At 42.0% G+C, this 27,433-nt stretch overlaps 1 protein-coding gene across 2 annotated transcripts; it reads right to left on the bottom strand.

Annotated features, from left to right (window-relative positions):
• Window positions 1-390: 390 nt before the first annotated feature.
• ranbp2 (RAN binding protein 2) lies at window positions 391-27,333 on the bottom strand. Of its 2 annotated transcripts, XM_078795295.1 has the most exons (30): window positions 27,096-27,333; window positions 26,325-26,392; window positions 25,299-25,410; window positions 23,166-23,318; window positions 22,673-22,903; window positions 21,181-21,323; window positions 18,681-18,876; window positions 18,402-18,542; window positions 17,464-17,620; window positions 17,017-17,198; window positions 16,692-16,888; window positions 16,372-16,495; window positions 16,121-16,282; window positions 15,009-15,146; window positions 14,636-14,767; window positions 14,273-14,491; window positions 14,108-14,191; window positions 13,664-13,805; window positions 13,472-13,566; window positions 9,134-13,385; window positions 8,539-8,625; window positions 7,551-7,724; window positions 5,397-5,477; window positions 5,119-5,294; window positions 4,776-5,025; window positions 3,319-3,408; window positions 2,919-3,073; window positions 1,654-1,927; window positions 1,230-1,585; window positions 391-1,154 (listed from the first exon to the last, which is right to left on the bottom strand). In XM_078795295.1, exons 1-30 carry the CDS (start codon window positions 27,165-27,167, stop codon window positions 849-851), a joined length of 8,949 nt encoding a protein of 2,982 aa, XP_078651421.1. In that variant the 5' UTR covers window positions 27,168-27,333; the 3' UTR covers window positions 391-848. The 2 variants fall into 2 exon arrangements, with proteins under 2 accessions (XP_078651421.1, XP_057937711.2); XM_058081728.2 differs by lacking the exon at window positions 8,539-8,625 and having other exon boundaries at window positions 27,096-27,326.
• Between the last annotated feature and the right edge of the window lie 100 nt (window positions 27,334-27,433).

Below are 27,433 nucleotides of genomic sequence, written 5' to 3'. Positions count from 1 at the left end.
CCGCCGTGCCGCCCCTGTAAAATAATTTGCTAACACAATTACAAGTGCACATGAATGTCTCACTGCGCAAGGATCCCGATCTGAGACCATAAACTACCCCGCCCACCGAGTCATCGCTCAGCCACCCACCTGCCATCCACCCCACTCTTGGGTAAGAGCAGGAAGGAAGGGGGTGGGTTATAAATTTAATTTGGGGTTGTCAGGTGGGCACCCCTTCATTGGTGTTTCAATGATACACCATTAATAGGCCTCCAGGTGTAGCGGTCTCGTGTGAGGCTGGTCCTACAATTGGTCAAGATATGTTTTGAGAGTCGCTGTATTTGGGCAAATGACTCAGGTTAGGTCATCGCCATACCATAAAATAATAAATAGGCTGATCACAAAACAGTATTACATGTAAAGCGTCTTTATTTGTTCAATGGATCGTGTACATCACCAACCTCCATCACCACAGTGAGCTATGTGGGCAACACAACATATGCAGGGCACAGAATCATACCGTCTAGCGACATCTAGAGGAACTACATGGAGAAAGGGCAGTTAGCACAGTTGTCAAGCAAATGTACTTTCAAATACCTTTTTTGTCCGAATTAAAAATTGGTCAAAATTGTGTATAGACTACCATAACATGCAGGACAAAAAGAAACACTTTAAAAAGTTCCTGTACAATTATATAAACAAAATAAGAGATTTTACTGTCAGATAGCTAACAAAGTGCCTGTTCCCATGTTCCAAATTTGACAGCAAAATCATTCATGGTCAGTCGGCTGTTTTGTTATCGTTTGATACCCAATGACCACAAATTACTGCACAGAAACCAAATGAAGCTTCCAGTCTTCATGAGAAGCCTACAACTGTCCACAGTCCGTGATGACCAGCTTCTTAGAGGGGACACCTCCCTTGGTGCCCAGCTCCCCCATGCGTTGGACGACATCCATGCCCTGCCGCACCCAGCCAAAAGCCACGTGCTTGAAGTCCAAGTGTTCAGCCTTTTTCAGTGTGATGAAGAACTGGGAGTTGTTGGTGTCGCGGCCACGGTTGGCCATGGATAAAATTCCCGGACCCGTGTGCCGGATGTCGAAGTTCTCGTCTTCGAACTTGGTGCCATAGATGGACTTTCCGCCTGTGCCGTCGCTGTTGGTGATGTCACCGCCCTACAAAACCGATGGAGAACATGTCAGACACTGGAGATACGGTGGCTACCTGTATGGCTGGAGGGTTCTCCTCACCTGACACATGAAGTCGGGTATGACTCGATGGAAGATGGAGCCTCGGAGCCCGAAGCCTTTTTCGCCAGTGCAGAGAACCCTGAAGTTCTCAGCCGTCTTGGGAACTATTTGAGAGAAGAGCTCCATAGTGATGGTGCCGAGGGGTTGGCTGTCGGCCTCCACGGTGAAGAACACCTGTGGGTTTGAGTCTCTAGAGTGCTCCTGAATTCTTGACATCATGGTCGAGGTGCTACAGGAGGCGTCGTCGCTTGATTGGCTGATGTGGCTCTGACACTCGCAGAAGGTCTTTCTGAAGGACTCCGTGATCTCCGGGGTTTTGAACTTGGCCGCCAGCTGCTCGATGGAACCTTCTCCGTCTGGGAGTAGGATACAGGAAAACTGTCAGAGCTGCGGAGAAGCTGTGTGGATAAATATGCTAGCGTACCCGAGTAGTCTGTGGCGGTCCAGATGAGCGCATTAGCCGAGGTGTTCATGGGTTTCAGCTCCATGCTGGGGCAGATGTTGTGGTTGGCACAAACTCGGAACACCTGCTCTCTTCTCATCAGGATTCGGTAGAAATGCTTAGTTGGGTGGAAGAGGATCTTCAGGTCGCCGACGCCGCGCTCCTTCCACTGGCCCAGGTCCCGGTCCCATCGATAGAGCTTGGCACGCTCCTTGAACAGGATTTCTTCATCCTCCTCCCCAGACTTTGTCTGCACCTGAGACAAAGATGAAACATGTTTAGGAGTACTACATGAGTATGTGTTAGGAAGCCATTAGACCAGGGGTCTCAAACACGCGGCCCGCGGGCCAAATGCGGCCTGCAGGACACTAGTTTGAGGCCCCCGCCTTGATATGAAAGTTTAATGTTAGTGCAGCCCGTGCAAGTTTGATATGGATGCTGTATGGTATCATGTACCCAGAAAAAATATTATGTTTGATTAATGTTCATGTTAAAGGTTAAATAACTTAATAGTTATCCTCCCTATCCATGTGGAAGTGGTAAGTTTTTGGCTATTTAAGTTTAAAGGAAATAACTTGAAGGCTACCGTTTAGGTCGCTAGCTCTCTAGTTCCCGAGTTAGCATGTGTCTCAAGACACTGCAGTTGCGCAATATGTTGTAAATAAAAAGAGTATAAATGTGACTATAGTCGTGTTTTGTCATGTCTACAGGGCTCTAATAATGCTTTGTTCATTTTAATCTGAAAAAAATAATTTGTCTACCCACCAACTATATGTGGTTTCTTAAGTTTTAATTATTTGCCGTTTTATTATTATATTTATTACTGATTGATTGCTTTTCTTTATTCTTGATCTTATTTTGTGTAGAAAAATAAAAAGGAAGATATTTGAGAACAGTGGAATGTTTTATCAGAGCTTTTCTTGTAGAAAATCGGAACCAAAGCAAAGTTTATTCATTTTTCTGTTTTTAATAAATGCGTTTTTTTTTTTTTTTGGAAAACCTGATGCGGCCCAGCCTCGCCCAAACCCTAGCTCCAGTGGCCCCCAGGTAAATTGAGTTTGAGACCCCTGCATTAGACTGATGATACCGATATGGTGGCTGAAGATGGGTAGACTGGGGTGAGGTCTTGTCAGAGTCGGTTATGGCCTACAGTAGTAGCCTGTTATGGTCTCCAAATTCAAATCCAGAAAAAAAGGCATCTTAACACTTCAGCATGGCAGTGTGTGTGTGTGAGAGTTCCAAAGTACCTCTGGCAGTGATACGATGGGTTCAAAGTGGATGTCAACATTTTTAGGTGCGTCCTCTTCATCGCTTCCGCCTTCATTGTTCTTGCTTTGTGATGCTGGAGCCATAGACGAGCCAAATACTGTCGCACCGGCGTTCGCCCAGGAGAAGTTGGAATCTGCACACACAAAAACAAGGCAAGATTAAAGATGCTCGATACTGACACCAATAGTGGTCATCTAGCTTGGCCAACAAGAATCTTCCAATAACAATAAGAATACATTCTATTTGCAACGCCCTTATCCACAGAAAATAAAATAGTAAAAGGTAGTAATACAAGTTAAATGCTCATTTGTCCATTTTGAAAACTGACTTACAAAAGTGATAAAGTAATACGTGGCAGAAAAAAACAAACAAACAAACCTTGTGCTCCAAATGCAAAACCTTCTGTGTTTTTGGCCAGGTCGGCAAATGAGAAGGCCCCTGATGAGGTGAAACCAAAGCTGGGGGGGTCTGGAATGTAAGAAAAGTCACTATAAAGGTATTGCTTTTCCACCACATTACTATGTAGTAGGGCTGTTGAATGGAAGTTCCTTTTATCTGCACTCATTTTTAAAAAAATGCGCGATTAATGTGAGCACACCCTGTTTGACCTTTGGCACACACCACAACTGGAGTTACAAGCAGGAGTAAATATTGAGCAAAAATGGACAAAGAAAAGAGAATTTAATCAGTAGAATTAGCTTCAAAACCCTGACAGATAGCGCTCACAACTACTGTCGCTGTGATTGAGTAAAACATATGTACCATTTAGTGATGTAGTTGATGTTACTTATCATATAATGTGCAAAAGTATGACAGGAAACTTCAAATTTAAAGCCCAAAATGAATACAGAGCCACTATCCACTAGCCTGGACTTTGTTTTTCCAGAGGTGTGCACCAAAAAAATATATACATAATAGCACTGGAAGTCATCAAAACCTTACCTTTATGCATTCCCACATAGTGTCAGCGTTTGGGACTAAATATGAGGTCAAAAATACGGATAAAAATACAGTAGACTATCAGTGCAACATGGGAGAAAGTTAGAAGGTGCATTCAAGGCCTGACAAATCAAGTGGGACAAAAACGCTGCTCGCATTAAACATGCAAAAACTGTGGAATTGAACGATATTATTTTTTGAATAAAATAATAAAAATGACATCACTTGACATAAAATTTGATGTCATTATCTTAGTAGTTGCGTATTGAATCATTTACCATAGAGATTTACACCCCTACTTATTTTAGATAACTTATTTCTATCTGGCGGCACGGCGGTCTAGTGGTTAGCGCGCAGACCTCACAGCTAGTAGACTACACTAGGGTTCAATGCCACCCTCGGCCATCTCTGTGTGGAGTTTGTATGTTCTCCCCATGCATGCGTGGGTTTTCTCCGGGTACTCCGGAGAAAAAATATGCTAGGTTAATTAGCGACTCCAAATTGTCCATAGGTATGAATGTGAGTGTGAATGGTTGTTTGTCTATATGTGCCCTGTGATTGGCTGGCCACCAGTCCAGGGTGTACCCCGCCTCTTGCCCAAAGACAGCTGGGATAGGCTCCAGCACCCCCCGCGACCCTCGTGAGGAAAAAGCGGTAGAAAATGAATGAATGAATATTTCTGTCTGTGATTAATTATGAGTTAACTATGGACACAAAGTGATTAATCACAGTTAAATATTTAAGCGACTGACAACGCCACTATGTACAATGCCAGCAGATGTGAAGCATTAGATAACTCAGGCAGCTACAGAGAGATCTTCACCTGCTCAGAAACAGCAGGGCCATTTTCTCAGTACCACAGAGTTTGATCGACTATAAATATCACGTTAACATGCCTGTACTTGTGACTGCTGCAGCAGGAGTGGTAACGGTGACGGTCTTGGGCTCGGCGCATGGTTTAGTTGATAGGTCAATGGGAGAGCTGCTGCTGGGAGCTTCTGTTTGCACGTCTGGTGGCTGCTCTGAGGTTTCATCCTGCCTGCTGGACGTGCTGCCAACAACCTCTGCGGTGCCCGGCGACGCAGTCAACGTCAGCTCTTCAGCAGGACTGCTGGAGACGTTTTTGGTTTTGCTTGACTGGGAATCCTGCAGGAGGAATTCAGGAATGAAAAACATGCAGACACCGTCACAAAATCTGGATTTTTAGCTCAAGTGTACGCGCACGCAGACAGCTCATACCAGTTCTCGTTGGGCTTTCCGCACTTCTGTCTCAAAGTCCTCAGTCTTGTCAGGGTCCAGGTCGCTGTCAGTGGTGCTCAGGCCACAGAAGAACGTGGGCGGAAGCTGGAGGCTCTTGGCCTTCTCCTCCTCCTCTGGTGTTGGCTTTTTCTCCCAGATGACCTGGCAGTCTGGCTCTAAATGGATCACAAAAGGCCCAAAATGTCAGGACAATTAATCAACGAGTGATGCATATCTGTTTAGAGGGACAATTTAAACTATGGAGTCCATGACATTACCAGAAGTGGTCACTTTTCTTTCAGGAGGCTCAGTGTAGAGCTTCCCATTCAAGGCTTTCACTGCTGACTCATAGTCCTCATCTATGGAAAAGGTCCAGAAATAAAGTTGATTTAGGCTAATACTAATTATACATTGTATATACAGTGAAGAAAATAAGTATTTGAACACCCTGCTATTTTGCTATTTCTCCCACTTAGAAATCATGGAGGGGTCTGAAATTTTCATCGTAGGTGCATGTCCACTGTGAGAGAGATAAACTAAAAAGAAAAATCCAGAAATCACAATGCATGATTTTTTAACAATTTATTTGTGTGATACAGCTGCTAATAAGTATTTGAACACCTGAGAAAATGAATGTTAATATTTGGTACAGTAGCCTTTGTTTGCTATTACAGAGGTCAAACGTTTCCTGTAGTTTTTCACCAGGTTTGCACACACTGCAGGAGGGATCTTGGCCCACTCCTCCACACAGATCTTCTCTAGATCAGTCAGGTTTCTGGGCTGTCGCTGAGAAACACGGAGTTTGAGCTCCCTCCAAAGATTTTCGATTGGGTTCAGGTCTGGAGACTGGCTGGGCCATGCTAGAACCTTGATATGCTTCTTACGGAGCCACTCCTTGGTTTTCCTGGCTGTGTGCTTCGGGTCGTTGTCGTGTTGGAAGACCCAGCCACGACCCATCTTCAATGCTCTGACAGAGGGAAGGAGGTTGTTCCCCAAAATCTCACAATACACGGCCCCAGTCATCCTCTCTTTAATGCAGTGCACTCGTCCTGTCCCATGTGCAGAAAAACACCCCCAAAGCATGATGCTACCACCCCCATGCTTCACAGTAGGGATGGTGTTCTTCGGATTGTACTCCTCATTCTTCTTCCTCCAAACACGCTTATTGGAATTATGACCAAAAAGTTCTATTTTGGTCTCATCTGACCATAAAACTTTCTCCCATGACTCCTCTGTATCATCCAAATGGTCATATGCAAACTTAAGACGGGCCTTGACATGTGCTGGTTTAAGCAGGGGAACCTTTCGTGCCATGCATGATTTCACATCATGACGTCTTAGTGTATTACCTACAGTAACCTTGGAAACGGTGGTCCCAGCTCTTTTCAGGTCATTGACCAAGTCCTGTCGTGTAGTTCTGGGCTGATTCCTCACCTTTCTTAGAATCATTGAGACCCCACGAGGTGATATCTTGCATGGGGCTCCACTCCGATTGAGATTGACCGTCATGTTTAGCTTCTTCCATTTTCTAATGATAGCTCCAACAGTGGACCTTTTTTCACCAAGCTGCTTGGTAATTGCTCCGTAGCCCTTTCCAGCCTTGTGGAGGTGTACAATTTTGTCTCTGGTGTCTTTGGACAGCTCTTTGGTCTTCGCCATGTTACAAGTTAAAGTCTTACTGATTGTATGGGGTGGACAGGTGTCTTTATGCAGCTAACGACCTCAAACAGGTGCATCTGATTCAGGATGATACATGGAGTGCAGGTGGACTTCTAATGGGCAGACTAACAGGTCTTTCAGGGTCAGAATTCTAGATGATACACAGGTGTTCAAATACTTATTTGCAGCTGTATCACACAAATAAATTGTTAAAAAATCATGCATTGTGATTTCTGGATTTTTCTTTTTAGTTTATCTCTCTCACAGTGGACATGCACCTACGATGAAAATTTCAGACCCCTCCATGATTTCTAAGTGGGAGAAATAGCAAAATAGCAGGGTGTTCAAATACTTATTTTCTTCACTGTAACATGTACAGCAAAAAATAAAATAGGTCCATAGGTCTTTCTGTGTACATAAGGACCACACGTATATGCATAATAAAGGCGTTGTTAACATTTTAAGTCTCCCAGAGTGGTAGACTGTGTGACTCTGTGGGCAACTCTAGCTACACTGTGTCGTTGTCGGTCATCCTAACAGAAAGGCATGGCTTGTCATGATGCATATGCATTAATACATTTTAAAAAATTAAATGCAATTAATGAAATAAATGAGTTGAAGTCTATTTTTCACAGCCCTAATTGTAGACTACAAACATACACATTGTTTTTATACGTCTCCTGCTTGTGGAATAACAACTCATTCATCAGTATTCAAATACTGCTGGACAAACTAATTTAGAAAAACTAGTTTTTGTTGTACTTTGGCCTCACCATCAGGTTGATCGTCACTAGTGTAGCCTGGTTCATTCTGGTAGCAGAAAAAGGTGAGCGGCAGCAGTAATTTCCGGGCTAAAGCAGCCTGCTCAGCAGTTGGCTCCCTGACATACACAACCTCTAGTTCAGAGTCCTCGTCTGACCCGGCATTGACTCCTGATTGCTGGGGCCCTATGACAAACACATTTGGAAGAAAGATTTAATCAGTCATTGCTATTTAAAATAAATCATTGTAACAGTGACTGACTAACGAAGGTGTTAGCTTTGCACACAGGAACATACCAGGCCACACATGCACGGGGAGAACATGCAAACTCCACACAGAAATGAGAGGGTGGAATTGAACTCGGGTCTCCTAGCTGTGGGGCCTGCATGCTAACCACTCTCTGCCGTGCAACCCACAGGGGAGCATGTTTTGACAAATTTTAATCTGAGGGGTTGCACCACTGAATGTGACTGTATGCATCCATGTACACTCAGTATGAAATACCATACAACACTGGACAATGTAAATACCTCCAACGCTAATTAGCGATTGCTGGTGTGCTCCACTGCAAAAGCTACACTAGACTACACACTAGACTGGGAATTGCATTTCACACTCCACTTCCTGCACTAAATTTGGAGTGTGAGATGTTTACACAGTACATTCAATCCTTTGAGGGACGATGCAATCCTCCCTGCTCTACGTTAAGGCAGTGCTGGCTTTTTATATTAATATTAATATTTTAGATACACAACTATGCAATTCCAAATATTAACTACATATTATCATGAAATGTTTGCATATATTTTCAACTTTCAATGAGCAAAATAATGTTTTACTTGAATAATTACCTACATATTGTATATACACACTACTATTGGTAGCACTTTTTGCACAAACACATGCAGCACGTTAGTTTTGACTACTTTCCACTCTGTGCATCCAGGTTATTCATTTCTAATTGTATCAACCCGCCGAGTGACAGCTGAGTGTTAACACACAAAGTACCTGGGCTTTCAAATTGGGTGCTTGATGTGCTCGTCCAAAAGGCCATTGGGTTATCTTTGAAAAGCCTAAAATCCAGCCCTAAAGGATGATGGGTTGTTGGGTTAAAAAGAGACTAACTGGGAAGGCCAATATCCCCAAAAAGGCCAAAACAGTTCAATAGTGTGAATTGTGAATTTTAACAGTGAGGTATACATAAATATTAATCATTAAAGCTGCAAGCGGCACTGAAATGGCCATCACAATGACCTGCAACTTGTCTTGTCCAAATGTTCACCTTTCTTGATGAAGCTAACCTGCAGTCAAATGCAGTTTTCTTTGGCACGTATCACTGTATTCACATTCAGGCATGATTAGTTCTAGACTTGGAAGATCCTTGATCAGATTTGGCCGCTGACAACATCAATCATAATGACGTTTGAAGGAGCAACCCTAAACATGATGCCGATGCATCAGAGTACAGAGTACCTGTACAGAGTACCTACTACTAAAAATGGAGCAATAAGACGCAAAGAAGAATTTGTATATTTAAAAGCTTTTAACATGTTTTAACAAAAAAAAATATATAAATATTGTGTAAAATACTTACCTTTTTGTGGAATTTTGAATGCAGGCGATGGTGACGACCCCTTAGGAGGATGTCCAGAATCTTTCACTTTCAGACTGGATTCGCAGTCACCACTCTCAGAGGGAGACTTTGGACTTCCAAAGATCTTCTGAAGGCTATCAGAACCAAACACAAACTTGGGGGGCAACATCACTGACTTGGTGGGGTTGGCTGGACTTTGAGAACCAGACGGTTTGTCGTCGCAGGAGAGCTCACTTCGATCCTTTGTTGTCTGTTCCAAAATAGCAATTGCGGCCTTCCCACACACTGCAGTGGGAGTTTTTAAAGAGTCTCCACTGTCCTGAGATGTGATGGACGCTACAGGGGTCATAAGTTCCACTTTCTCCTGAGCAATCTTGGCCGCATCGAAAACCTGCTTAAATGTGTTTGCCGTTTCCTGCAATTTGAATCTCAAGGCCAACTGTTCAACTTTGCCCTCTCCTTCAGCAAAGTCCAATGCACTCCACACCCAGGCCTTCTCTGCACCTTTCATTGGTTCTAGCTTCATAGTTGCTGTGATCCATTGGTTAGCACAAATCTTAAGAACCTGGTCTCGCCTCATAATCAACCTCACCCGTTTTGTGTTATAATTTTGTAAGATTTTGACATCTCCAATACCCCTCTCTTTCCATTGACTTGCTTCTTTATCATACCGATACAGTTTGGCTCTGTGACTGAACACTACTTGCTCGTTTTCTTCACCTGTTGAAAGCTCAACCAAATCTGGAAGGGGAACTACAGGTTCAAAGTAAAGGCCATCTCTCTCCTCGTCCTGGGTCACATCCTGCTCATCATCGGTGCCCACTGAGGTTCTGCTCTGGTCAAGCTTGGCAGGAGACTTGGAGGGGCTTATGCCAGGTTGGAAGCTGAAGTTGAAGCCACCCATGGACTCCCCAAAGCGGAAAAGGTTCTTTCTTAGTGGGCTGCTAGCAAGCGGAGAAGCATAGACCGAGGAGTCTGCTGTGTCATCTAGAGCCTCTTCTCTTAGATCATAGTTATCCCACTCTAAGGTAGGCCCAGTGGTTTCACTGTGAGGCTTGATTAAAAGACTTGACATAGTCGAAGATGCTGGAATATCTACCTGATTGTCATGGTCTTTGATCTTTGCCTTGCCATCTGTCAAAACAGATTTCAGGTCCTTCAAGCCAGTCTTCATTTCCTCGGCTTTCTGAATTAGGTGTGCAGTTCTACCTGTGTCAACCAATTTGTGGGGAGTTTGTAAGGGAATGTCCAAGAGGAGTCTCTGACATTCTTCAAACTTTTCCTTAAATTCCTCAGCAAGTTCGGGGCTTTTGAACTTGGCCGCCAACTGTTCAAGTCTGGCATCCCCATCTGAGAAATCATTAGCCAACCACATCCATGCCTTATCTGAGCCTGCTAGCGGCTTAAGATTCATGGTGGTCGTGATCCAGTGGTTGGCACACACCTTCAAAACTTGCTCTCGTCGCATCAAAACTCTAAGCCTGCCATTACAGGTGTTTTTCAGGAATTTCAGGATGCCAACCCCACGCTCTTTCCACTGGCTCGTGCTTGTATCAAATCTGAAGAGTTTAACACGCTGTGAATAAAGAACCTGTTCATCTTCCTCTCCCGTTACCAGGTCAACCCTCTCAGGCATTTGAACCACTGGTTCAAACTGAATATCATCATTTTCTTCAGTTTTATACATGTCGTCTTCTACCTGGTCATTGGAGGCATTCGTCTTGGTGGGTGTGGCCTGAAATGATGAGAAGAGCGGCTGACCAGCGCCACAAAAACCTTTGAAATTGGGGTCTTTCTCTCCAAACTGGAAGTTTCCTCCAGTTGACTGTGCCAGGTCTGCAAAACTGAAAGAATCATTTTTACCAGATATTAATGGATTTGTCTCAGGTTCCTGTTGGTCCGCTTGCTGTGGGCTACAAGCATTTTCTTTCTCCTTGTGTTTATCAGCAATGCTTTTAAGGAAGCTGGAGGCAGAACCCGATGAAGCTACTGGGTCAGCTGAGCTTGAGTTATTCGATGAACTATCGTTTGCAGTGCCCTGGATTCCAAATTTAAAGCCGCCTGATGAAACAGGCATGGAGAAAGAGAAGCCAGAAGAACTGGTGGTACTTGAATCAGTCTGAGGAACCTCAAATTTGAAAGAAGCCGCTGAAGTTTCAACTTTGCTTTGACCAAACTGAAAAGAATGGCCTGTTCCAAAAGGTGCGGTGAAGCCAGTTCCGGTTGGCTGGCCCGATGATGTCTTCACTCCAAAGTTAAAGCTAAAGCCTGACGCTGAAGTAGCGCCGGTTGCACTTTTAGCAGTGGGTGCGCCCTCCTTTGACTTTGTGCTAGGGTTGGGGTTTTTACAGGCCACACAATTGTTTACATCAGCTTCATTTCTTATATAGCATTCCTGACACTCCCACTGATCTGGTTTCTTTTTAAATTGGTCACCAAACACAGAACTCTCAACTGATTCTGAAAGTTTGCTTACAGGTTTAACTGCGTTGGGCGCACTTTGTGCTGTGGAGGTTGCTTTAAGTGAGGCTTTGCAAGAGACACAACTGTCTGCAGACGCCTCGTTCGTTGTAGAACATGCATCACAAAGCCACTGCTCTGCCTTCTTCCCAAACTGAATGCCAAAGCCAGAAGCTAAGGCACTGTTTTTTGTGTCAATGGGTTTTGCAGAATTTGTACCAAATGTAAAAGACGTAGGGAAAGAATTTCCAAAAGCACCAAATCCAGAAAATGGGGAGCTAGAACTACTGGTTTTCGTCTTGTCATCTGTCCCAAATTTGAAAGCAAAGGGACTATCTTTGGTCTCATTTTCAGCCTGAATGTCTGGCTTTGAGGAATTGGGATTGGCACTTTGACAAGAACCGCAACGAACAGCCTCCGGTTTATTTCTGACAAAGCACTCGGTGCAATCCCACTCTCCTTCTTTTATACCAAACAGTTCAGTAAGAGTTTCCACAGGTTTAGAGGCTTTTGGAACGTCCTCTTTCTTCTCCTGTGGAACCTGCTTTTCTTGTGATTTCACCACAATGTTCTGGGCTTCTTCGAACCTAGACTTAAAAAGTGATGCCTCATCCGTTGTTTTGAAACGGATGGCTAGTTGCTCTGGCTTTGGCTCTTCATCTGCGTAATCAATGGCATTCCAGACCCATGATTTATCTGAAAGAGCATTTGGTTTTAGTAACATGTCTGTGGTGATGTAGTGATTTGCACAGATCTTCAGGACCTGCTCCCGTCTCATTAGGAGTCGAACCTTCCCTGTAATGCTATGTTTCAAGATTTTAACATTACCGATGCCTCGTTCTTTCCATTCTTTTGTCTCTGTGTCAAATCGGTACAGCTTTGCTCTATTGCAAAATATCTCCTCCTCGTCTTCCTCACCCGTTTTAACATCAACTTTATCAGGAAGGGGTACGATAGGTTCAAAGTGAGGACCATCATCATCATCGTCCTCCTCGTCGTCGTCATCCTCCTCCTCAGCATGAGTGCTGTCATTGTCACTATCTGCTGCACTTTTTTCTTCAGGTGCGGACTTAACTTTACCAAATACTGGTTTGGTAACATCTCCAAATTTAAATGGCTGCTCTACTTTCCCGAACAAACTTCCAGGACCTGAGCCCTGTACTGCATCGGCAAAAGAGAAGCCTGACAAGTTTTTATTGCCGAAAGTGAAGATGCCCGCTTGATTTGATGTCTGCTCTTGAACACGCGGCTTCTCTGGCAAAGTATCGGCCTTAACGGAGATGTCAGACGTAAGAAGACCGAGCAAACTTTCACTGTGCTTCGCTTGGGATGTTGAGAAAGTGAAATCGCCATCGTTGGACTTAAAGTTGGAATTAAATTTAAAGGCAGCTGTTGGTGTTGGCTGGGAAACTGTGCTTGCTCCAAAACTAGGTACTTTAGGGACTTCAGTGGGTGCCTGCTGGCTAAAGGAGAGTTTTCCAAGCTCCAAAGGTTTCCGATCAATAGTCTTTGGTGGATGAGCGGGGACTACTGACGGTTTGGTGAAATAACCAGGTTCGGGCAGAGGTGGGTTTGTGGTTTGTTGAGGTACATTCTGCCCGTAATATTCTTCACTATATGGTGACAGAAGGCTTGTTGCTGGCGATTCAAATCGAAGAGGTGCAGTGAAGGCCTGTTCTTGAGGAGGGTACATGCAGGCTGGAGCTGTTGGCATGGGAGGAGTATGGGGTGGCGGCTGATAGGCATACATATGCTGTTGAGGTGGCATACGGTTCATACCATAAATTGGGCCCTGCGTTAAAATCAACCCCCCCAAAAAAAACAAAGAAAATGTTTATCACAATGACCTTTGTTATGATTTCACAATGATTAGTTTACCTTTGTGGGGGTTACACTTGCTGCTGTGCGCAGAAGATACTGTGAGTTGTATGCTGGAGACTGATTGTAGTACCCGGATGGACCTGTAGTGGCAACTTAAACACCAATGCACATACATGAAGAATGTTTCATCAACTATCTTTTCTGTTGTCATTATATGAATACACAGTATATTGTTCTGTATCTACTAACCTGTCAAGGGGGCCCCATGGTAGGACTGCGCAGGAGTGAAAGACTCCTGTATTCCTTCAGCACCGTAACTCTCACCATACATTTTGTGATGAGGTGAGCTTACATTTCCCGAAGCGTTGTGCTTCAAGTCATGAACTTCATTCTGTAACAAGAGGAACCAGGCGACAAAAGACTCAATCTGATTACTAACTTTCACCACCGCAAATAGAAGCCATAGGAAAAGGAAACTCCATTCTTGAATGAAAGCAGTACGAGCGCAATTCCAAACAGGGAGACACAACATCGTCAGACTTGTCGAAGCCATCCAAGTGTAAGTGATGGCTAGCCAAGTTGAATATTAAAACAATAACAAATTAGTCCGCTCCTTGCTTAATCTGCATTAAATGTAACTTGAAGTTGAATGAAGTTCAAGTTGATTAATGATCTAAATCTTGTTGAGCTGACCTTAAGAGCTTCAACTTGCTGACACAGCATTTGGAGGAGACTTTTCTGATCCTCCACCCAGTGAGGCGGTGTTTTTGGAGAAATCTGTGAAACAAGCAGCAAAACAAATCCAACTGAATTTATGTATTACTTTTAATTCTGGAAGAATGTCAGATGATACCCTACCAGGTGTCTTTTGGAAGGAGAAACGATGCTTTTGTTAGGGGAAGGAGTGGAAAACATAACGTGGGATATGGTGGCTATGGTGTCTGTGGGACGAGCAGGGCTTGAATGGATTGGTCCCCGATGATCGTCATTTTTTTCATCTTCATCCCCTTCACTCTCTCCGAGCTGCTGATTGACATCATTTAGAAGGTCCACAACTTCCTCCATGGACACTGGAAGCTGGGATACAACATACAGGCAACGTTTAATTTTGAGCCTTAGAAGTACAAAAAAAAGTTCAACAATATCAAGCAGCTCACCACCCATAATAATAAACACAAAAATCGGCCATAATAAATTCAAAAATGACTTAAGAAAAATTACTTTTTCAACTTCATCCGCATTGGCATTGTAGATCTTGGAGAGGTAGATCCTAAATTTTTTCAGAAAAGTGATGCACCTGTCCTGGGTCTCCTCAACTCCATTGCTGGCCTCCTCAGACAACCGCTGGTATATCTTTCAAGAAGAAACAACATCATTAGACAGTTATTTCAAAGGACGAGTAATTAGCATCGATAACATGCAAACTTGAGTATCATGAAGCAAACAGAAGAAAATGGAAACGACCACAATAACATTGGCAGACCGACAAGTGGGTAGCTTTGTTGCTGGGGTACAATACAATAGTTCCTTGAGAAAAATCAAAATTTTCCACATATTTCAAACCCCTCCAGGTTTATAAAAACAGCTGACCAACCTGAGCCAAATGCCAGACAGATGCCATGCTATTGACCGATTCCAACGTTGCAATGGCCTCCTCTGTCTTGCCTTCGATGTCAAGGAGGGTTGCATATGCGACTTTGGCTTCCTCTTGAAAACCCTTCACAGAGGAGCCCTGGAAGTGAGCATAGTTGCATTCATTTTAAGTCAACGTGACATCACTTATTTTACTTGTATCTAGGGCTGCAATGATTATTCGGATAATTCGAAAGACTCGATTACATAAAATAGTTGAGGATTTCTTTTCAGGTTTCTAAGAATCGCTTACGTTACCAACGTGTCTAGTGTCACCCATGCAGAAACAGCAATTGGAACACCGCGACGAGTATCAGTTTTAACGCCGCTCTTCGAAATCGCCTCTGTGCGTCAACAATGAAATTTGCGATAATGTACAATATTTTTCTCATTGATTTGTTTGTTAATTTATTATTGCATGACTGCGTGACTTGTCGTATCATTGGCTTAAGTTCTTGTTGTGTTACCTTCATTTCGGCTGTTTTTTGTTGTTGTTTTGTTTTAGTCTCTGTTTGTTGTATCTTTATTGGTTGCTAATCCCTGAACTGAACTAATGAATGATCTTTTACCAACGAGACTCAGGGAACTCTCAACCTCCATCAAAGTATTGTTTTGGTTCCTTATCAACCTCATTTTGGTTTGCCTGCTTCATTCACAGCAGTTAAACTCCACTCCCTCAAGAAGTCTTTCTTCTGTGTGCAGTCAGACTGCATATGGTATACATAGCCCTAAAAATAGCCACCACTTACTCTATGTACAAAGTCCATTTAAGAAATAAAAAGCTTATGTAAATTATTAAACCAATTGGTCCTTTGTTACTTCGTGAGATGTTTTATTTTTCTTGTAAATGTATTATTTCTCTTTAAACAAGCAATAAAAAAAAATTCCCCTGACTAATCAACAAAAATGTCAGTATATTCAGTATACTCGATTACTAAAATATTCAGTAGCCGCATTTTTCTTTCTACATTTTCCATCTTGAAATAGTAAACAAATTATATCTAAATCATTCCTAACAGGTTTGAAGGTTTGAGCTGGTATGCCAAGATTTAGACGGCAACTAGGAGTACTAACCTGAAGATCTTTGGATGGGAAATGTATGAAGAGGGGCTCGAGGGGTTCTGGTATACTTCGCCTTTTTTTAATCTTTTCAAGCAGTGGAAGGACAACTGTCCAGTAGTGGACACTGCGGTTGATGTACTCCTTCTGGTCATAGTACGAGTTGATGCCATCACCCTGTTTCGTTAAACAAAAAAGTTGCAGCCTAAATGAGCCACTGAGTCTGCCACAAGAGCCGAATCAACGCATTCCATTTCAAAACTCACCGTCTGGCTAAGACACTGAGCCCAGTAGATGGCCAGTGCTGGGTGCAGCCCATGTTTCTCTCTGGCTCTCAGAGTATTCAGCCCATGCTGCACTATCATTCGCAATTTGGCCGACATGCCAGGACTGCAAAGACACAGACATATTTTAAAATATTTGGACAAACAGAAATAACGATAAAACAAAATTAAGCTCATTTAATTTTACACTGCGCTGATTTATGATGACATCAAAACGCGGAACAGCGTCAACAATGGAGCATCAAGGAGGGCTCAGGAATTATTCCCAGGAAAGTTGTTGTACATATTATTCTGACACTCACGCAGCTCGTTTGTGAATGAGGCTGTAGATAGCATCCCACCACTCCCTCTGTCTTTCTGTGGTCAAGAGGCGAAGAAGGGGAAGTGGGAGGCAGCGAGGTTCATAAAGATGCTGCTGCTGCTGGTTTATTCCACTGCTTATCTTTGCCGTCTCCTGCAGCTGACAGTGGCTACAGAACACCACACCATATACAAACACCTGCAAGAAACACAACTTTTAGCGCTGACTATCTTTATTGCGTATGACATTTTCCATATTGCCATTGTGTTATAATTATGTCATTATTTACAGACTTAATGTACAAAATACAGCCCAGTGTCACATACCTCCAAATCCAGAAGGCAGATGGACTCTGGTGCATTTGTGTCAAGTTTGGAAGTTTCCAGGGTAAGTCTTGGGAAAAGCTGCTGCAGCCACACCCGCAAGGCTGGTCTTTGGGCCAAAAGAGTCCACTGAAGCCCTAACCAGCTTAGATGTTGCAAGTCGCCACAATGCAACATGATAGAACCTGCAGATGAAGCATCAATTTAATACATATGCACCTTTTTGGGATTATTAAATTGGGATATGTCATACTTGAGTTACTGTATTGCATGTAATGGCTTCATGTCATATTGAATCTTTAACATATTGAGCTTTACTCCTCTTCAGCACCTTGCCATAAGCAAAGTGTCTTTTTTCCCCACTTAAATATGAGAATACCGTTGCATCAAAACCCTTGACGACAACATTAAGATATTTTTCAGTTAGTGTTTGACTCTGTAGCTCTGCACCTGCATCCCACTTGGCCAGTTGAGAGAGTTCTGGAGGTTGTGCACTAATGTAATGGATGTCATCATTTGCAATGAAAGATTCAGTGGGTGACTGCCGTCCAAACAGAAGTTCAACCAGAGAGTCCTGACCGCTACGGTTGCCAAATGCTTCCACCACCTATGCATGTGCAGAAATAAGAAAGTGTTGTTGAAATGTTTACGGCACAAGTATCAGATCACTTAGTGTAGGGCTGGGCGATATGGACCAAAACTCATATCTCGATATATGTCGGTAGAATATCCGTATACAGCCAGATATTTTTTCCATAAACTGAATTTAGACAAAAACAAAGCCAAATATGTGTGCAAAGTTTTATTAAAATGTAAACATTCATATAGAAAAATAGCCACTGAAATAAAATTGTATATTGTCTTTTTTTTAAATAAATATAGAAAAAAGTTAATGTTTAATCTTCATTGCAATCATGCTGCACTCATGGTAGTCTGTGAGGCCGGGTTAGCGCCGTTAGCGCTTCCATCTCACGTTCCCCGTGACGACAGACAGTAAACATAGTTGATGCAGTCTTTGTCACACTTGCTTAAGGGGTCGGTCTGACACATAAACAGTAATAAATAAATAAAACACTATTAAATACTAAAAATGCCGCAGGAGATATGGCGCTGCCGTAACTAGCTTGCACTCGGGCGGCGCCATAAAATCCAGTCTATATCGATATGAAACGTTGTGCTCCTTTTTGATATCGTGCTTAAAATAAATATAGCTATATAAAACATATATAGACATATTGCTCAGCCCTAACTTAGAGTGGTTCTCAAATTGATTATCCGACACCACCCCACTCCTATGTTGGCGTGTCACACAGTTGCGTGACAATCACTGACTTGGAGCAACAATACATATCAAGCAGTTAAAACCATATGAGAATGGAGAGATTTACCTCTCTGATGAGGCTGGATGAATCAGTACTGAGATTTAGCAGCATGTGACCAGCCTGACTCTGTCTATCGTTTGCAAGAAGTTCCAAATGCTGCGGGGCTGGCTGATCTCTTTTAGTCACCTTAGGCTTTGGTCTGGGAACCTGACAATGGAAAAAATGAACAAAAACACAATCTCAATAAAGATGAGTGCTATCTGTATAAAAAGCCATTCTGTAAGACTCTTAAAATCTCTCATATCGTACACTGTGTGCAAAAGTATGTGTGTCAGTAGTCGGTACCTGCAGGGCCAATAAGTAGCATAGCGCCGACAAGTCAATGACAGCCCTCCATGTCTGTTGACGATCCTGAGCGAGCTTCAAGAGCAGAGTGGCAGCGTGCAAGTACAAATGACCTCGCATCTCCACAAACACCTCATAAAGATCATCTGCGTGGAGGCCTGCAACGCTACTCAGCTTCTGCATAGTCTGGTCAAAACTGCATTCATGCAGACAAACACAACAAGAGCTTGCATTAAAGATGCCCAGTATTGGTTCTCAGTGAATTCAGATATCGTCTAGTACACGTCAATCGCGTGCTCCCGGTTGATCACGTAAACGTCACTTTGTAGATGTCATATCAGTCAGCTGACATTAGGCTCCACTACCGATTCGCTCTTGCTACCCCGCAGCAATGGTGAACAGATGTAACTTTCATCTTTATTATTCTGATTATGGATGAACTAACTCAGTAGTAGGCAGAAAGCTGCCTATATCTATAACAAAAGTTATGTAGGCGAGTTATGTAGAAAAAAAAAAGTAGTTTGCTTTGCTTCCTGTCATGAACATCACTATAGAAATGCGTGTTTCTACACTTCTGTTTCTTAAACTATTATATTATGATGAATGGGAAAGTGTGTCCATTGCTGAAACCTTTTTAATATGTTGCAATAAGCTGTTTTGTCTTTTGCATAATCATTTTCATTTCTTGTGTAATCAGACATTATACATGAAGTGTGTGTCTAATCAAAGTTACTTAGCTATTTTGAATGACAAATTACCAGTACTCGGGTTATGTACCCAACTATTGAGGAATTATGTGTACCTCCTTTTCCGCACTATAAGGGACACTTAAAAGCCTTTAATTTTCTGAAAACTTCTGAAAGTTCCAAAATCGCTCCACTTGATTGACTGTTGGACCATTCCCCGCTGACACAAGGACATAATACGCATGTTACAATACGTAATACGTACATCCGCCACACCTCTGGCGAACACAGCTTAACTAAGACTGGGGGGCAGCGCCGGGTGAGCTACACAGCCATATGTGAATGAATTGTGAATGGTTGGGTGAAGGCAGTGCTTCTCAATTGTTTTCTGTCATGCCCCCCTAAGGGACAGAATTTTTTTGCGCCCCCGCCCCGATTTGAAATACTACAGAAACTGATAATATTATTCATTTATCTACAGACTGAACTTAAAAATGAAACCGGGAAAATGCAACAAAATGGAGAGCATACAAGCATATTCTAAAGTGAAATTGCAGGTTGAGTACTATAAATTTGTACATGTTGGTAGGACTGCATTGAAATAAAAGTCTCTCGCGCCTCCCGGAAGTGGAGACAGTGCAGTCCAAAGTTTCTCAAGAAAACAAGTTACTTCGCTCTCTCAATGCAAGTAGTTTTAGCATTTTAGGTCAGCAGGTTCTACAGCATTGGTAACGTGTAATGTGTTTTGCAGGACTACCAGTGAGTAAAAAAAACTTGGGTAGATGGGTAGAGCTATTAGCAACCCCACTTCCTCGATGCTATAATGCTACACAGACAAGTGGTTTTGCTCCATGACTTAGACAAAACACAGTTAGGACACTCTTCTACACGACCAAGTAACGTTGGAAAGGCATAAGGCTTCAGCAATTTTGGCGGCTAGTCCAACTGCCTACTGGGCCCATGTTCACAAAACAGTCCAGTGTGAAATGCCGTTGACAGATTAGTGAAGATCAATTAAAAAAAAATATGGTGAGCGTATTGTTAAATAGTAGAATGAAGTTAAACTACTGTTTACACACTGTTTTATTGTAGACTAATAATTGAGACTGCGCCTTATAATCTGTTGCGCCTTATGGTGCACAAAATACGGTATTTGTCTTTCATGCCATATTGAATTTAATTATTTGCAAATGATACCAACTACCTAAACTGTGAATGTGACAATCATTAGTATATTAAATTGAAAGTTTACTGATTAGATTTTAATATATATAAATAATATAACAAAAATATATTAAAAAAAAACTAAAAACTTTACAAAAAAAATGGGACTTGCACCTGCCAAACACAAACACCGGTCAACACCGGGTTGATGCACAGTGGAATGGGGTTGCTGATCCGAGTCTTGTTTCTGCCGGTTGTTTCCCGTGCTGTATGACTGTATGACACGTGCATGTGATAGATGTTGGATGATGCTGTTCACTGGACTAAGGCCTCCAAAACCCCCACTGTTTACTGAGCAATGTGTATTTGGTCCACTTTTGCACAGAGCCTAACCCACATGCAATGAACTGTGACAACATAACAACTCATCATTATCCAACGAATTAATTACCTCAGTACTAAGTCCACAATAAAGCCACAAAGTATAATTACAACCTCCCTACAAGTAGCGTCTATTGACTGTCAGTGTATTACATATTGTATCCCTCAAGCTAATGTTGTATAATGAACACATTATGCTGCTTTTACTGTGATGCCACTGGATGGATTTTTTCAAATAAAGACTTAAAATATGACACACAAACACTTACCATCCGAGAGTGTCGATGCAAGTCTGCACACCACTTCCAGAGAGTGTGAGTCTCGTCAGGCTGCAGTGGGCCAAAAGCAGCTCTCTCTGAAGACGACGACACATCTTCTCGTTGTTGGAGATGCTGGGCTGAGCCAGGTAGTCCTGAAATAATTACGGTTATTATTTAGTTGTTAAAATGGGCGCTTTTTCAAAAGTTCATCTTGACGAGGGGTGTCCAAATTTTCCCAACAAGGGGCATATAATGAAAAAGGAAAGGATGCAAGGACCCCTTTGATAGTTTGTAAAGCAACGCAAAGACGTTAATACACTGCTCAAAATAATGAGGGGAACAATAAAGTAGCACGTTGAATGAATTAAATATTTTCATTAAATAAAGTGGAAAAACACACTACAGGCTGAACCAACTTTGATCCTTTAAACAAGCAAAACGAGCTGTGGCAAACTGCATGCTATCCTGGATGGCACACAGCAGATGCTCTAGCTCAGGTCTGGGAGGAGATCCCTCAGGAGAACATCCGCCGCCTCAGCAGCATGCCCAGGCATTGTAGTGAGGTCATAGAGGCACGCGGAGGCCACACACACTACTGAACCTCATTTTGACTTGTTTAAAGGATCAAAGTTGAATCAGTCTGTAGTGTTTTTCCACTTTCATTTTGAGTATAACTCCAAATCCAGACCTCCATGAGTTGATACATTTGATTTTCATTGATAATTGACAGTATTTTGTTGTCATCACAGTCAACAATGGAAAAACAAGAAAACTTTTTCATTCATTCCGGTCTACAACATGTTACTTTAGTGTTCCCTTGATTTTTCATTTGATTCATTTTCGGCAATTATCTTCAAATGTTCCCCTGACTTTTCTGAATTTTCAAAACATTTTACCAACTTATTTTGATTTGTTCCTCATAAAAACCTACCTTTTTAAAAAATGTTTCAATTATATGGTATTTTTTCTATTTTTCTTAAAATTAGAGTTTTTTTTCTCATGAAATTGCAAGTTTTTTCTCATTAGTATATTACTTTTTTCTATATATATATTTTAACTTTATTGTAAATTATAGCTGTTTTGTTTATTTCTGGCATTTTACATTTCTATTACTATTTCAAATTCCTTGTTTTGCTTCTCATAATATCAGAACTTAAAGGTAAACATCTTTAATATTTAAATGTTATGTTACTGAAATGATATTTTTCCTCATATTACAACATTCTTTTCAAATACCTATTTTGACTTCTGCTGATTTTTCAATTTGTGCTGTTGATTTTTTTTGGTTGTTTTCTTGTTAAATTACATTTTCAGGCTGTGGGCCGGAATTTGGACACCCTGATTTAGACGGTCAGCCAGTCGTCACACCTCATTTTCTTTTAGTTACAGTATCATAACAATTTCCTTTTAAAACCAGCTCAAATGCATCACCCAAATTGGTTCACTTTGTTTTGTTGACATGATGTAGTTCACTGAATTCTGGAACGGAGACCACGCTGACCTGAAGTGTGCGCACAACCACAGTGTACCAGTCCAGACTGTGGCGCAGCAAGCCCCTTTTCTCAGTGGCCAGGCAGTGCTTAACGGCCTCCTCCAGCTGACCGTCCTGACAAAACAGCTGGACCAGCTTGACATTGACATGTGCTTCTCCCGGTCGTGCTGCCAGCTCAGCTTGGAGGAGGTCGAACAGCTGGTTCCAACCCTGCTGGCCTTGGCGACTCAACAGGCGCTCCTTGACATAGGGGAGAAGAAACAATAAGGACCTTGTCAACAGCTCATATTCACATGTTGAATATGCAGAATTGATGACATATTCGAAAAAAATATTTCCCAACTTTCCAAAGAGTTGTAACAATCTGATGTGTATTTATGAGCTTATAGTCCTGTAAGTACAGTATTGCTGTGTTTTATATGATTTTTTCCCCCAGAAATCTTGAATCGCACATCTGTTAACCAGTGTCCTGTTAAGCCCCGATGAAGAAAGGGAGCCTCACCTTCAGGTTGAAGATTGTCGGGTTCCCTGGCAGCAACTTAGCAGCTTTATCCACCCAAAACTCTGCTTTGCTGTCATTTTCCCCTTTGCTGACCAGTAACTCAGCCACCTTGAGCACCAGGTCTCTCTGGGCTGGGTTCAAGTCCACAGAACGCTGTGTACATAACACACACACGACAACTAGTTGATACAAGCACAAAGGCTAGCGATTTCATTGTGTTTGCGAAGGGTGACAATGTATTAGAGCAATGTGGCTGTCTCATACACGTGATAAATAAAAAAGTAAACTTAATAAACAATTTGGTGATAAATTAGAAAAAAGCATTTCAGAACATTTAAATAGTGATCATGAGCTTGGAATACGCTCAATAAGATTTAACAGCAGCGTCAACCTGGAAGAAATGGATAACTGAACATGGTGATTCACAATTATACAATACACACAATAGGAAAACATGTTTCATGCACTATAAGGCAGTAATTATTTATAAATATGTGGTAAATACAGGTAAAATGTACAGTATACATGTAGCACTATTTGTACACGTTTATGTAGGATTTACTGATCGTTTATTCGTCAAATGTTGAGACGTCACATTTGTATAGCAGTCCTTGAACACACCATTGGCCAATCTGTGTGCTGTAAGATGCAAGCCATGTAGGCACTGGCTTGGTCAATTAATCTGGCCTCAAAACTTGCAACAAGTTTAGGTCTGCATGTTTGTGCGTACGTGGGTTTCCTCCTCCCACATTCCAAAAACATGCTAGGTGAAATGACGCCTCCAAATTGTCCATGAGTGTATGAATGTGAGTGTAAATGGTTGTTTGTCTATATGTGCCCTGTGATTGGCTGGCAACCAGGCCAGGGTGTACCCCGCCTCCCGCCCAAAGTCAGCCAGGATATGCTCCACAGAAAATGGATGGCTGGGATGGCATATTTAGGTCTTAATCCTGGATGTGAACAATGGCAATTGCAGAGTGAAGGGTAGGGTTACAGAGCTGAATCTAATCAATGTATTATAAGTCACTTTTATTGCAAATGTTGATCTGAAATGGGAGAACGCCAACTTAAGGATTTGGAAGGGAGTGAGTGTGCCGCGTGTCAAAAACGTTTTTTCGCTACTCCCTGCTGGGACCGAAACGTAAGCCCATCAAAAGCAGGCATCTACTGTAATACTGTACTTCATACAGTAATTCCCACACAGGGGGACGAATCGGAAATCTATGCGATTCACGTACTAGTTACAATAAATCTGTCCCGTGTGTTGTTTGAGGAATGCATTTCAGAGATTACTTGAATTTAGGAAAATAATCAAACCCAAGATATTGTAAGGCTAAGTTTAGATAAGTGCTACAGCTCAGACTGTCAATGTCGGTAAACTCTGCTACTCAGCTGAATGGGCAAATTATACATCCATAAGCGAAATACACTTTAAGCCGAGTGTATACACTTTTCTTACTTTTTGAGCCAAGCACAGGGAATAATATGCAATATGAAATATTAATTCGGCCAACGTTAGCAGATGTACGTAGATGTCACATCCATCCTTGTGGGAGTACTCGAGCCTACGTCTTTTTATATTACAGTATTTGCTGGCAATAAAGATTTTTTAATTCACAAAGAAAAGTCAGTGCCGAGTGTCGAGTACGTCTCGAGCACACTGATGCAATTCATCAGTGGGACCAAGAACTTATATCGCAGATAATCAGTAGAATTAATTTATTTCATTTTGATATGGCAATGGCTGAATGGTGGAAAAGTGGTTAGCATGTAGGCCACAGTCAGGAAATAGGGAAGACCTGGGTTCAATTCTCCATTTGGGCATCACCGAGCTCAAACCCGAGAACTGGACTTGACAGAGTAAATTGATAACCACTGTTACAGTACTGTTTGGGTCATTTAGGTTGTGTTGCGCTGCATCTGGGTTGGTTTAGCCACTTTCACAGAATACATCCTCACTTTACATCCCAAGCGTTTCAGCTGGGAGCAATATGCATTTGCATGCAACAATGTTGCCAATGTTTGAATACAAACAAAACATTTGGAAAAAAAACACTTTCACTTAGTTGTATTAGTGTTCAATTAACAGCCTAATACCAATTTTGCTACTAACAACCGACAAGGACCTCTTACCTTGTAACATCCTACTGCCTTGTTGATGTCTCCTTCCCTCTCATAGAGCTGTCCTAGGAATTTGTGTGCTTTGGGATCTCTCTCCTGGACTTGGAGATACTCGGATACATGTCTAAAAAGATGGTAACAGTAATGGTGATGGTTTTATTTCATTTGAACATGCATCAGATTACAATTGAATGCATCGCATAATCAGTTCACATTTCCACATGTCCAAAAGGAGTAGGAAGAAGCAAAGCTTATTAAATCCTACCCCTCCATCTGGTACTTTTACAATCAGTAACTGTTACATTTGTTCACTTCCTGCTTTACATTATACAGTTTAAGTTTTTTTTTTTTTTTTTTAAATAATGCACCTTGTACCGAAGTATGAAGTGATATGACCATCCAATGACATAATGGGTACCATAGTAACTGTCAATATAGTGATATATATAGCACATCATGACTGGTTCAAGACTCTTCATCCTTGTATTTAGCAAACATCAACTGCTTGTATTGTTTCTTGAATTGGCTCATCGTTGTGCATTGTTTGATTTCCTTACTCAATCCATTCCATAGTTTGATTCCACATACTGAAAAGCTATGGCTTTTTAACGTAGTCCTAGCATATAAGTGTTTCAAATGTAGTTCTCCCCTGAGATCATATTTCTCCTCTCTTGTAGAGAAGTATTGGATGACATTTTTAGGTAATTGGTTGTTTTTAGCCTTATGCATTATTTTAGCTGTTTGGAAATTAACTATATCAGCAAGTTTAAGTATTTGTGATTTTAGAAATAAGGAGTTAGTATGTTCTCTGTAGTATCATTATCCTTACTGACTTTTTTTGCAGTACATTTAGCGAGTGAAGATTGCTTTTATAGTTATAGTGGAAATATGGGGTATATTTCCACACAATAAGTAAGATATGGTAAGATGACAACAAGATTACATTTTAGAGCAGACTGCAGAGATGTTGATAATATATTTCAACTCTCATTTGGCTAAACGGGTAAAAAGAAAGTAACTTAAAGTACACATCCTTACCTTTTTGCAAGTTCATACTCCTTTGCTTCAAAATATAGTTTCGCAAATAAAAATCCTTTGACTGGCTTCTGTAAATGACAAATAATGAGACATAATTTGTAAAAGTTGAAAAAAAAAATCAAATTAATAAGTACAATTACACAACTCCGGCATTGTAAACAAATACTGTACATCCATTACTGTTCGTATTGATTTTGTTCCAGATGTGAATACTCTGAATCCCAGATAGGTAACATTAAATGTACAGAACTACAAGTAGTAGTGTCCCGTTTTCAAAACAATCACAAAAACTCCTGACCTTTACTGGTGACTGCAGTGAAAACATATTGCATCTCTTCGACTTGTACCGACATGTTTAGCGTACCCAAGCAACATAGGTTTCATACCATTAAAAGTACGAATATGCTTACAACGGACAGATTGGGGGCATATTTTGCAGGGTTTTGGGCAGTCTGCTAGGCGGTCGAAGTATCTGTTATAAGACCGTTAGCTATCCAGCTAGTGGCTCTGACCAGCCCATGCCGCGCGCTTTCTCAAGATCCGAGACACGGCTAGGCGTCATCGTGCCGGTTAGCTAAAGCTGCTAGCTTGTTCTGGCTAACTGGTTACAGCCAACCTGGAAGTGCTTACGTGTTCGTGAAGTCAACGTTAATTTAACAACAACGTATTCTAAACGATTTATTCCGACTGTCGCTTCGTGCCAGGTGACTTAACATTCAGGTGTAGAATGACGGCGGTAGCATGCTAACATTAGCCGCCGGCTCCACTTACCTCTTTGAGTGAGGGAGAGGAAGTCTGGACAGAGGCAACATACCGGTCCACTTCAGTCTTACTTCGCCGCATGTCTACTGAATTAAAGCGGTGGGTGATGTTGCATAGAATACGAGTCTTCACTGACTTCTAAGGCGGACATTAATAGAAGAGTCACGCCGTCAAGTTAAACGCTCATGATAATATTGCGCAGTCTCGCTAACGTCAAATGGCAGAGGTGTCACGTGGGCCGAGGCCTGACTTGAATCCACTTCCTCGTCCAATGGGAGGGAAGAATTCAGGATGACGCATGTGACGCACTTTCATTAAAAGAGGGGCGGGGCTCCGAACTCAGCTCG

The sequence above is a fragment of the Doryrhamphus excisus genome, linkage group LG12, assembly GCF_037039965.1.
Source record: "Doryrhamphus excisus strain RoL-2023G ecotype Guam linkage group LG12, RoL_Dexc_Guam_v1.1, whole genome shotgun sequence".
NCBI classification, from domain to species: Eukaryota; Metazoa; Chordata; class Actinopteri; order Syngnathiformes; family Syngnathidae; genus Doryrhamphus; species Doryrhamphus excisus.
This window is presented reverse-complemented; position numbering and strand designations above follow the sequence as displayed.